This window comes from Pelmatolapia mariae, linkage group LG10_11 (genome assembly GCF_036321145.2).
Source record: "Pelmatolapia mariae isolate MD_Pm_ZW linkage group LG10_11, Pm_UMD_F_2, whole genome shotgun sequence".
In the NCBI taxonomy this organism is placed as follows: Eukaryota; Metazoa; Chordata; class Actinopteri; order Cichliformes; family Cichlidae; genus Pelmatolapia; species Pelmatolapia mariae.
In genome coordinates, this window is record NC_086236.1 from 26085883 (window position 1) to 26098665 (window position 12783).

Below are 12783 nucleotides of genomic sequence, written 5' to 3' on the forward strand. Positions count from 1 at the left end.
TTTTTAAAATATGAACCCTGCTTTGTTTCCCTTTCCAGATTCTGCCCAAGAGTATTTATTCAGAGACTCTGAGATATGTAACAGCTCATTATGTGCTTGCCCCGGTGCAGCAAAAAGATTCACCCATAGGGTGCTTTTCATTATGCAAACTTATGCTTCCTCTCTCCTCCCATGATTCCCCGTATGCCATCATGGAGGATCTTTCAATCCTTTAATTGCACTTTGGGAAGATGCTGAGCAAGAAGGAAGTGAAGAAGTTCAAAGTTTCTCTCCCCTGTAGAGAAATGTTGTATGTAGTCATATAGACATGTAGACATATAAATGTAGACCCTCCACATATTCATAATTAACTGGTATGACTTTAGACTGATGCAGTGGAACTAACATTTGACTCATTCAGCAGGCATTTCAGCTAAAGTTTTCATCTATGTTACATTTTCTTCATTGTATCAACCATGATGAATGATTAGAGGTTTGACATGTTGCAAACTGCTTTAGCTAGCACAACTGCAGTCAAAGGCTAACCTGTTAACATACTAGACAAATAAGTGCATCGTGTAGCACATGAAAGAGTATTCAGCGCATCAAAACATCAGAAAAGATCTCACTATTCAGAATTATATTCCTTTTCTAGTCTTTTCAACTGCCCGAGTGAGTCAGAGTGCACAAAAGGAATCTGCACATCAATAACTATTTTTACACATGTCAAAATGTCTTCAGTTAATAAACCTGTCCACAATGTACTCAGTGTACAAAAACTGCGTGCATTCACAAGGGCAAATAAAAAAAATGTGCATACAGATTCTTTTTGTCAGATTTATAAAGCATTCAGCGTTCAGCCCCTGGTGTCCACACTATTCCACTAACCTGAGCACCTGTGACTCATCCCCTAACCGGCTTTTTTGACCTGCTGCTTGTGTCTCCAGCTGCATCTTCTATTTTTCCTGTTTCCCTTATCTGTTTTTCAGCTGTGTGTCTGCCTGTTTGATTCCCGTTGTTACCTGTTTACTGCCCGTGCTTTCTCTGTTTTCTAGAATTTTTTTTTGTTTAGAATTTTTCTGCAAAGTTCCTGGCATATCAAGTTCTCTTCCTCAGTCTCTGCCTTGCTGTCTGCATGTTGCAAGTTTGATTCAACAAAGCAGTCACCATCTAGGCCTGATGCAGAATCGTGTATGAACAGGATTGCAATAAAGCAATGTTAAGTCACTGAAAGTATTTGCATTTGCAGAAATTCTACTTGTTAAACTCATACACATTATATTAATGGCATTTATTTTTTTCATTTTCCTGTAACCAAAAGGTTGGCGAGCACACTAAGCTCCCAGAGGAGCTAAGAAATCGAGATAGTAAGTAAAAAGACATAACAATCTGATTGTAGCAATATTCAAACTATAGTTATACATAAGACATTTACATTACAAGCATGGCTGGGTTGATAATACTGTTTTGCAGCATATTTCAATAGCTCACTTCCACAATGGGATCTTTTCAAGCAGGTGATTTTTCTTTTATGTTTTTATTATATGAGAGCATGACAGAAAATGTGATGTTATCTGGATTACAGTTAATTTACAGCTGTTCTCATAAAAGGAATAATGTTAACACTTTATCACAAGGGAGAGCACTGCAAAAACTGATATAAAAATATTTGGCTTATTCCCACCCAGCCAGATCTTGAGCACTTTGGGTTTTTTGCGTATACACTATGTGTGAGGTCTTGTCTGATCATTGCAATGCTGATCGCCTACTGTCAGATTTCCCTTTCTGTCTCTCTTTGCCTTAATAATTCAGATTTAATCTTTCAAAATACACGACAAGGCCTCATGGACTGAATACATGCTCCACTCCAAGCTACTAGGCTATGTTAAAAACGTCTAGGTCAAATGAGAAGTCAAAAGGAATTTTTCATCTTAATGCAAAATGAAAAATGAAATAAAGATAAATTCACAGAAGAAAAACTACAAAAGAGAAAAAGAAAACTACTAAACAAATATACTAAGAAAGCATAAAAAAAGGCACAGAGGTTATTTTTTTTCAATCAGTGTCATTTAAAATTGGATAAAAAGAGTCATCATTTGTTTAAAAACTGATTACAGGTATTAGTTTTATGCCTGAGTTAGATTTTATTAGGGTATAAATTATGTTTAAGGGATTTAAATAATTTAAGATTCACATTGCATGAAAGCACAGGCCTTATAGGGCATCAGGGAATCCACATTTAGAAGGCAAACGGCTTAACTTAACAATGACAATATGTACATAGACATATCCCTCTAAATACACTTCTATTTCAATGCAAACACAATGGATTCACTAAATCAACATGCCAAAAAAACGAAAACAGAACCGTGAGCAGTTGAATGGAGGGAAATGACATCTTAATGCCATTTGAGCTGAGAAATCTCCAACAAATCAAATGCGGTGAATTCTACTTCCCATTCTTTTACAAAAACAAATGTGACAGGTACTTCAGAGAAGTCATGTAGCCTGGACATTATCTGAGGCTTAATACTTAATGAGTGTCCCAAGTTGTCTTTATTTCATGTCTTTGGAGAAAAAATCTGATTAACAAAAAGAAATGAGATATGAAAATAGTCACTCAGTGTGCATTTAGCATGGTAACATTGCCACTGTGGTAATTCTAACATGCAGGTACAATTTGTTTTTATTGTATTTATCTATTTATTTTATTTTATTTTTGGATCCCTGAACTAAATAAGCTGAAGGATTTATTGTTTCATGGGCTTGCAAATTTAACTCATAGCTCACAATTTCTAAAAATACAACATATCTCTTCTACTGTTGTGTTGACCATAAGTTGAAGTTTATACAGAAACACTGATGTATATGATTGGTAAATGACTAGCCAATGCAGTGCCATGTAGAACTGGGCTTCTGTGGTCAGTGAGGCAGTAGTGTGAAAGTCTCCATTCCCACGTCCAACAATTTTCTGAACTAACAACCTGCCCTTGCAGTCCATGCTAATACTTACATGTTGCTTCACAAACAGAGGCGTTAGCAGGATTGCACTGTGCACACACCTCTGTAAATACATCAGCAATCAACAGTTACACAATGGCTGTTGGAAAATTTTACTATATTGCCCAAAGCTATTATTCGGGGATTCACTAAGCATTTGTCCCAAATTCCATGCCAGTGCAGCTGAAACACAAATATGCATGATAAGCAACAGAATGCAGAATGCACTGTAAAGGGGATTGTTGAGTCTGCAAAGCTTTTCTTTTTCCACTAGGAAGCTACTAACCTTCTATTTCACACACCATCTAATGTCAGAAATGCACAAACCTGCTTTTGCAGCTAAGGGCTACAGTATAGTCCAGCAATCAATGACATGGTCTAACAGAGCCCTGGCTGTTCCCCGCTAAGTAATCCATTTTTAAGGGTGAGTATTCTTTTTAAAGACTGCCTTACTGCTCTGACAGATGAGAGCGACCACAATCACCAAGAGAGAACCAGAGGCAGATGACTGCCTTATAACTGACAGCCAATTGCCTGACCACCAAGCAGCAGCTTGGACCGAAAATGTTCGATATCTTGAAGATGCCGGTCGATGTTAGAACCTGTAAATTATACACAAGGTCCTCTGGGACACGACTTCAATATATCTCAAAAGGCTTACAGTCAGAACGTGTCCCTTTCCTCTGTGTTGTCTGTATTGGAGATGTCACCACACATATAAAATTTTTAAAATGTATGCATGGCTGCAATACTTTATAGCACTCAACGATTCAAACTGATGGATGTTATTTCCACTGGAAAACTACTTGGGTGAGCTTATAATGGCAGCTGAGAGTATTTGTGCTTAAAATGACAGAGAGGTAGAAATACAATCAAAATCATTCCCTACCGTAAATGCAGTAACTTTTCCCACCGTCCTGCACACTTTCTTTGCTTGTGTTTGTCTTTGACTATTTTCAATTACTTGGTGAGCAACTATCCCCTTCCTGGATCTATCCACAACATTGTTATCTTTCTCCGCTCCTTCTAATATGTTTACTCATCCTGATGAATTCAATTACATCTTTTCATAGGAAATTACTGTGGGGGTGGCTCAGCCTGCCAGAGGTCAGCACTAACTGTGAATACTAAAACTACTCCCCCAAACACATTACACAGCCTATTAGCTGCTGCTTTCCACACAGCACTCTCCGACCCTACATAAGCCTTTCCACTGCCACAGATGAAATGCTTTCTAGATGGGATCTGGCGTGGAGAAGAGGGGAAGAGAGCTGGAGCTGTCCCCAGGCCTAATCGTTTCGGAGAGCCATCCCCACTGCAGCCGCAAAACACGCCAGTCCTGATTAGGGAGGTGTGTACACAGCCAGGCAGAGCGTAAAAAGGTGCAGAAAGGAGGCTTAGCCTGGTGGTTGCTATTGCTATTGCGCCCACCGATCCACCCCACCCCCACCCCCCAGTGTACAACTGGCGAAATCGATAAGGCACAAGGCCAAAGGCAAAACAGGTACAAAGTAAGCCTTCGATGTAGTGCCTTGACAAAGTGGTCGACATCTCTTCATTTAGAGTTTTGCTACAGGGGCACTATTATTCACTTGATATAAATTAGACATGGATCCCCCTTCCCCAAATTAGCTCCGTACACTTTCCTGCAGGGTCCTGCCCAAATCATCTACTGTAAAAGGGAGCATTCAGTCTCAGAATGCCTGGTCCCGCTCAGGAGGAAAACTCTCTCCTTTGCTGAGGGTACGTGTTGACAATTTCACTGTAAAAATGTTACCTGAAATCTCTTAAGAGGTGATTGTGTTAAGAAAAAAAAACCTCTCACATAATTATCTAGATGCAGGAACCCATTTCAGGTCTATCCAAACTGTCAGGCTGATTAAACAAATAGACTGTGAAACGCTATCAGCAAAATAAGCCAGTCTTCTCTCTAAAATATAGACATATAGATAGATTGCATCTGATTGGGGCTGAAATGAAATCAGATGCTATTAGCTGTAATGCTGTATGTGTGAAAAATAGTGGGTTAGTAATGTACAATTAGTAGATAAATAACTACTTATAGATAGATAGATAGATAGATAGATAGATAGATAGATAGATAGATAGATAGATAGATAGATAGATAGATAGATAGATAGATAGATAGATAGATAGATAGATAGATAGATAGATAGATAGATAGATAGATAGTAAAAGTATCAGTAAAATATGGGAATGGAAACTGTAATATAATGTGCTTGGTATTAACTGAATTTATACCAATCCTGTGAATTTCATTTGACCAGATGCAATTAAATTAATCATTTTAATATATTCATTGTACTTATGTAACAAAATCACATGGAAAATTGACATGTAACTAAATTTGGGCTGATTTCTTTGTGTAGTGTAGATAGATAAATCAAATTGCATTGCATAAATCATAATTGGTAAATACTATGCCTGTATTCTTTTAGCATGCTAGTGTGTAAATGCTAATTTCCTTGTACAGGACTAAAGAGCGGCTTTGCTCAGTGCCTAAACTGCACTGGTTCTGTTGCTAAATTGTTTAATGGCCAAGTGACAACTGGTGTATGTGAGTGCTGATGAATATTAAAGCAAAACACACACACACACGTGAGTGTGAATGTATGGCAGATAACATTTGTTTTCTTAGCTAACACATTAGTGCCACTGTATTGCTTTACACAGGTTAAGATTTAGAATAGATTAGTCCAATCCAATCTTTTTAGTATTAATAGAACCTGGCCTAAGGTGTGTTAACCACACAGTAACAAGAAACTGGGCAGTTAAAAACATGTCCAGTCATTTACACAGTTTTCATCTAGATAAGTGTTAGTCACGCTATATGAAAGGCCTCATTTATTAAACAATCTAACAATCAGTTTTGATCTTAAGGACAAATTAAACAGATGAACTTCTCTCTCATCCCTTTCATTGAAGTCAAGACTTCATGTAAGCGATTATGTATCTGTCCTTCATTCTCATACACACATCAGTCACGGTTTTGTGTTTCTACCCATTCACTACACCAAAGACAGACTCTCAAGCCGCGTGTTATGCTTTGTTTGTCACCCCACGACTTAATCCACTGAATAATATGTGTTACCTAGCGTTACCTCTGCCATTGCTGTAATCTCATCTTCCGTGAAGTTCGCTTTTCTGTTTTGGTTTATGGCTGTTTCACACTAAACCCTTATTCATGCAGGCATTACATCAGGAAAAATCGCAAGACAGCTGTTGTCACTTTAAGTTGATTGAGATTTATCGATTCATAAACCTGCTTAACCAATGTTTTTTGGTTTGGGTTTTTTTATGCTCAGCATCTTTCATGAATCAAACATGAGCACGGTACCAGGAATGATCTTAAGACAAGTATAAATCTGAGTGCATTTTTATAAATGAGTCTCCAGCTGTTAGAGAAGAATCCCAGCAATACGATGATGAAATAAAAAAAATTAAAAAAAATCCTTCCAAAAATAGCCATTTGCCTTTCACAAATAAAGCTCCACACTTTTTGAGGAAGAAAATATATGAGGCAATGAGTCAAATTAGGATGCATAGAACATTCTCACAGAGCGAGAAAGGCATTTGCACATGAAGAGTTGAAAATGAGTCGCATTCAGCCAAGCTGTGAGCTCCACCTAGGAGGCAGTGAAAGAGACTGAGACAGGCACAGAGAGGGACTGAGGCAGGCAAGCAGGCGCCAAGCCTTGAAGAGGGGCATTCTGGCATAATGACTCTCATTTACCATTGACAGGCCTTGGGAAAGTTAAACTAATTATGACAGCACACAGATGCTGAATAGCCCTTGATGAAGTTAATAACTGGCAATCCAACAAACAGGTGTTGAATGATTTCTGTTACCTCCCCTGGAATTATAGGATGTTCTGATTTTTTTCCGCTCGCAGCAGCAATCTACCCAAAGGCAGAATTATGCCGCCTTATAACCGTGATCTTGGCAAACTGTGTGAATATGTGAATGAGAACAATACATACAACGATGGAAGACAGAAAGCTTGTTCTGTAACCTGTACCATTAGTATGACAAACAGGAAGAATTGCCACCGAGTTGAATGTGCATACAAAAAAAACTGCTTGAAATGAAAGGCGCTTCATTGTGCTGTAGTGGTAACAGGTGTCAGCACAAAAGCATACGCACGGAAATGTGTTTCATCCTTCCTGTGAGTCCAACATTTTGGTATCTGGCGGTGGTTTTAATATGCATCTCATCCATTATTAAGACCAAATAAAGACATTTTCATTTATAACACACATCAGTTTTAGGGACTACAGCAGGGTAAATGTTAGTGGTGTTGGTGTTAAATTGTTGCTTTACATTATCTAATCTCCCGTAAAGTGAATAATATTATTATCAGCCTACGACTGTTTTATCAACAGGATACGTGACGCTTAATATTATATTTTCAAACAACAAAGATTTACAAAATTCAACATACATTCTTAAAATCAACAGTGGTGTGTCAATGAGAGTTCTGTCTGCCAGGAGGAGATCGCCACTGATTTAATGAACTTCAGAATACATAAAACACATCTCCTGCAACTCCCAGATCACTACAGATCATTATTAACAGGCAGGGATAATGTGCATGCATAAAGATAATAGGCTCAGCTGAATGTCATTAAATTGTGTAACACTTTAAGTTTCACACCAGGGCCAACAGAAACTTTGCACACTAAATGACTGCACAATGAGCTATTTAACATCTGCCGGCATCTTATTAGGCATACTTGTTTGAATACTCTTGGAAAAAATTCAGTTATTGCTTTGTTTTTGTTGGTAATGACTTTGTAACAAGTCGAAATATAATATGCTTTTTTTAGTATATTTTGATTTAGCAGACTGGCTTTTTTAAAGTAGATAAAGGAGGTTGTCACATGTGGGCTTCTTTCTCTGGCTGCTTAGACTTTGTATGCAGTGCACTCCTCTAGCATTTCTTGCATGGCCTACAATGAGATTTGACCCAGCGCTAGAACGCGTTGTCGATCGGAGGGTAAATTTGATTTGTCACTGAATAAAAGTTCAAGCTGTTACCTTCTTGTTGTCTATCCAAGTCAGACCAGCAGACTTGTGTATTAAGGCAATCAAAATCCTGCAGAGAGTGTAAGTGAGCACTGCATAGGGCTTGTTACCCTTTGACAACAAATATGATGAAAAATGCTGCTTCTTGTATTGTTCTCACGACACATATGCAGTAGTTTATAAAGTATGTTCAAATTGCAATCCCTAAATGGCATTTTAATTATATTCAATATGATTCACAGATTTTTTTCTGTTTGTCTATTTATGAAGTGAGACTTTTTCGAACACAGTGTCGGATTGTCTGTGTTTAAGATGAAGAAAATGTAAGCATGGATTTCTAAGTGTATATGTAAGTGTAAGGAAACCATGCAGGGTACACACAGAACTCCTGCAGATGTTTGAGGACAAACTAAAAGTAAGTGCCTAATTAAAAGCATAAGATATATACAGGGGCTGTACGGGAAGTCTTTCCTCGTTGTTTTTGCAGGTAATGGTGCTCTTATTAGCTGGGAGGTTCTAGTCCGAATTTTAGCGTTCCTCCCTCTGTCTCTCTCTGCAAATCACCCCTTATTAACGTGACGAAATAAAGGGCTGAGTAATTCTTTTGCAAAGTAACATATGCAGATGGATGATTTGAGTGCTGTTCGAAGGCCAGCACAAATATGTTTGGACTGATACTGTAATTATTATTAAAAGTCTTTTATACATCTTTACAATCTTTATGTCTACTGGCTGAAACATTAGAGTCAAGCAAAAATCGTAAATTAAATGAAAGTGTTTCATTAATAAATACCTGAGACTGATTTTTCTCTTGGAAAAAAAAAAAGAAATCCAGTTCAGGTGAGAAAATAATGGCACGGTTCCAAAAAACTTGACAACAAAATGAATGGTTGTTTTTGTGTTCCCCCTGCAAGGTAAATTAATCAAGTTCACAATAACAAGTCATAGCACAAATGAGAGATTGGGACCTCTTCAAAACTACAAAGTTAATCATTCCTGTAACTGAGTACGCATTCAAAACTCCTGATAATGGCAACTTTCAAGAATTAAAAATTGATATGCCCCACCTTGGAGAGTTTACTACTGTGTGAACATTTGCTGGGTAAGCAACAGCAGCTAATGGAAGCTGTTAAATTTTATTTTGCTCTAAAAATAATGCACCCTGCATTTCTCACTCTCCCTAGAGTTTTGAGCAGCGGGCGAATAGAGCAGGTGTGTGCCTGGGATCTGTGCGATCGTGAATCCAAAATTCACACATCTTTCAAAGCGGCATTGTTCTGTGCTCCACCACTGAGTGTGTATTTATTCACATGCTAATTAAGATTTAAACGCTCTAAATGTATTTCAGGTGTATCGAAAAGATCCGGATTTGAACTCTTATTATATAAAAATCATAAAAGGTCTATGCTGTCCCGTACAGCACACCTTTCTCCCACTAGATATTCAATCAGTTGATGTTTTGTTGATGGTGTAAAATATTGCTTCAGGCACTGGTGTGGAATTGCAGCTCAGTTTTCAAAGGGCTGAGATGTAATGACTGAACCAGCCCAGGCAGTATGAATTCACTCTCGCAGTTATTGCATTGTTTAGTAATCACTATTTGCTTGTGAATGTGTTCATTTTCAGCACCAAACAGACAACTTTCATAAAAGGCTTCGTCACAAGAGGATGGACAGGGGCATTCGATTTGCCCGCATCTGTTTGAACTTTACATGTTGCTCGCATTAGATTAAAATGGCAAAAATAACATCCAGAAATCCTACTTTTATAATAAACTCATATGCATTTGTTTCACCCTGTGTTTTTTGTGAGTTCCAAACTCAACATTCACTATTTCTGTGGTGGCTCTTGTCCATATCCAGTTACTTGAACAATAATAGATATACATCATTTCCACAAAAGAGGGGTGTGTGAGAGAGAGACAGAGGGGGGGTGACAGTAAAGCTGCGCAGACAAGCGGAAACACAGATAGTGTCCAGCAGAAAGCATAGATGATGAGAGGGCAGGCCCACACTAGAGAAATAATTAGGACAAGGCCACTGTGCATGAATCCGTTGCAGCTTCCCACAAGCACTCATCTGTGTCAAACAGCTTGGTCAATAATCTTCAGCAATTCCCAAGGATTAGAGTCTTATTACCGAGCACCGTCTGTCACACAGACCTCAGCGCCCAAACAAGTCGCTTCCTGACTGCTTACTCCCACCGAATAAACATCCCGCTGGAAAATTGATCATTAGGTTCAAGTTCATGTTTATTGGTGTTTAGTTTCTGATTGTCTTATTTAGTTTTCCTCTTGCCTGGTGGTGGTAGTGGTGGTTGGTTGAGCTGGGGAGAGAGGCTGTTTCCATGCTATTTATGTGGCCACGTGGATGTGTGTGTCTCTCTTTAGAACAAATTAAATCCATTTTGTGTAAGTTGTGCTGGACAGCCTATTGTTATGTAACTGACTGTTAAACGCATTTCTCCAGTGATGCGCCATAATTTCTAATTGACCACGCTTTGTTTGCAACTGTTGGGTTTCATTTATTTGCCTCTCGCTTTAAATTCAGATTCCACTTCCTTCTTTCGGTAGTTTACAGTGTACAACAGAGAAAACAAACAGGACTATCCTCTCGCAACTTTTAGCCCCAGCAGTGCTGTAGTACAGTACGTCATAAACTTAACAATGATAACGAGTCATTCTGGAAACATTAACACTTGTATCACACTTGTAGATCTGAGAATCGTGAGCCCGGTGTCATTAAGCTCTGTCTTCGCTTTTTAGCCGACAGTTTCCCCGAAGGAAAGGAGGGGGTGAAAAAAAACAAAAATTCCAGAAAAGTACAAAAGCACCAAGACACAAGTTCTTACCTTGCCCGCGGATTTCGGCCGCGGCGGCGGCGAGAAGCAAAACCGTGCAGAGGGTCTGAAATTGGCAGCCTTGTTTCACGCACATGTCTACTAAAGTCGAGGTCGCTCTTCGCGTATCTACGGAGCACGTCCTTGTGTTAAGAAGAAGAAGAATACTTCCAGGGGAGGAAAAACAAAAAAAGAATAAAAACAAGCAAGGCGAGGACTTTAAACAAAGGCTCGCGGGATGCTCTCGCACTTCCTCAATAATTCGCCGACTGAAGACCGTCGAGAATAATCAAGTGAAATGCGGAGGTCCCTCTTTAATTTGGACGCTCAGTAAGCGGATTGCTGGCTGTGTGAGCTATCGGCACATGGAGAGGAAGGGGGGGAGAGAGAGAAAAAGGAAGCCGAGGATTCAGCACCGCGGACAGCTCCTAGCGTCTGCTGATGGAACAGCCTCAAAGTTAGCTGGAGGAAGAGGAATAACTGAGCTCAGTGCGTTTTCATTGAAGTCGTTCTTTCGGTCTTTGGAGCTTCTTGTGATGATGTTTTTCTTTTTAACAGCCTTCCTTTTAATCATCACAACAGCCACGTTCAGGTTCAACAAGAATATATAAAGATGGCATTTTTAGGATAGCCTATACCAGACTTAATACTTGACTTATTCTCAGACTTCTGCTGTTGTTGTTGTTGTTGTTGTTTTTTTCCTTCTATAAATTCACTAACTTATGTATAAAAAGCAGATAACGTGCACGTGTAAACTCATATTTTAAAGCTATTTGCAGCTCATTCTATTTGGTTTTGGACACCCAGAACCTCTGTAAATGTCCTGCCTCCAAAGACACTGTGGTGATTCAAGAATGAAGATAGAGTGCAGATTACTGCAGGCTTTAAGGGCGAGTGAGAGGTACATGTACACTATCTTTAAAAAAGAAAAAAAAAGCCTTCTGTGTGAATCTTGAGCTTCAATTCGCTGGTCAGTTTACACTTGTATTCCACCCTGCACTTGCTGAAATACATTGCTTTTCTTTTTCTTACCCTAATTTCAGCATACGCTTCCCTGACTAGTTTTTGTGCCCACAGGAGTCAAGACTGGAGCTGAGTGGATTTTTTTTTTCCAGTCCAATTCCCTGTAAAGCTTAGACCCTGCTGTGCATGACAAGCCCTGAGGTGAGACGTTCCTCAGGTGCTGGAAATAACTATGCCATGCTCTGAGTCCCTTAGGTCACTTTTTTTCCCCTCTCTTATCCAGCTATAGTTTATGTCTCGGGGCTGTAAGTATTTGCCAATGATGTCAGTCTACCTACTTCTGGCAAGAGACTTTAACTTTTTAATGGATAAAGTGGGGTGCTAAATTGGTTACCAGGGTTACTTAACTTGTCATTGTGCTGGGAAAAACCCAGAGCAAGAATGTAATGAACAATTCTTTGGGAAAACTTAACTTTAGTCTGTGTGCAGGTAAGAAGATGCTAAACTGGAGCAAGATGCCAAAGTCATAGGAGCATTAAGAGCTGCTTTTATGTGACTTCTGACCTCTGATTCTGAACATGGGACAAGACCACATGACTTTGAATGAGTGCAGAGTAAGGCCAGCCATCACAGATTCTTATTTAGCAAAGTAATTACCATAAACTATGGTTTCATTCATCAGTAATCTAATTTACAGTCCAAGTGTGACAAAGAGGATTATTCTAAAATGACTAGTTAGATAAGCTTGTTGAAATATGCTTTCTTCTTATGACAGCTAACCTTTCAAAAAGCATTTGTAGATAGTATCTACTATGCTTATCATTACACCCCCTTTAGTTATCTAGGCCATTTTATTATTATAATTTCTGCCTGCTATATCAAAGGGCTTAATTTAGCCAGTAAAATAATTGCTGTGTGCCCACATTCTGTTCATCCAGTCAGTAACTTCTGACTTG

The 12783-nt window shown here is 38.9% G+C and overlaps 1 protein-coding gene across 2 annotated transcripts in view; it reads right to left on the reverse strand.

Annotated features, from left to right (window-relative positions):
* LOC134635700 (seizure protein 6 homolog) overlaps positions 1–11220 on the reverse strand; it is a 96685-nt gene extending 85465 nt beyond the window's left edge. For both annotated transcript variants that reach the window (XM_063485172.1, XM_063485171.1), the window contains exon 1: positions 10877–11220. In XM_063485172.1, coding sequence (XP_063341242.1) covers positions 10877–10961 — 85 coding nt within the window. In that variant the 5' untranslated portion in view covers positions 10962–11220. The remainder of the gene's footprint in view (positions 1–10876) is intronic.
* Between the last annotated feature and the right edge of the window lie 1563 nt (positions 11221–12783).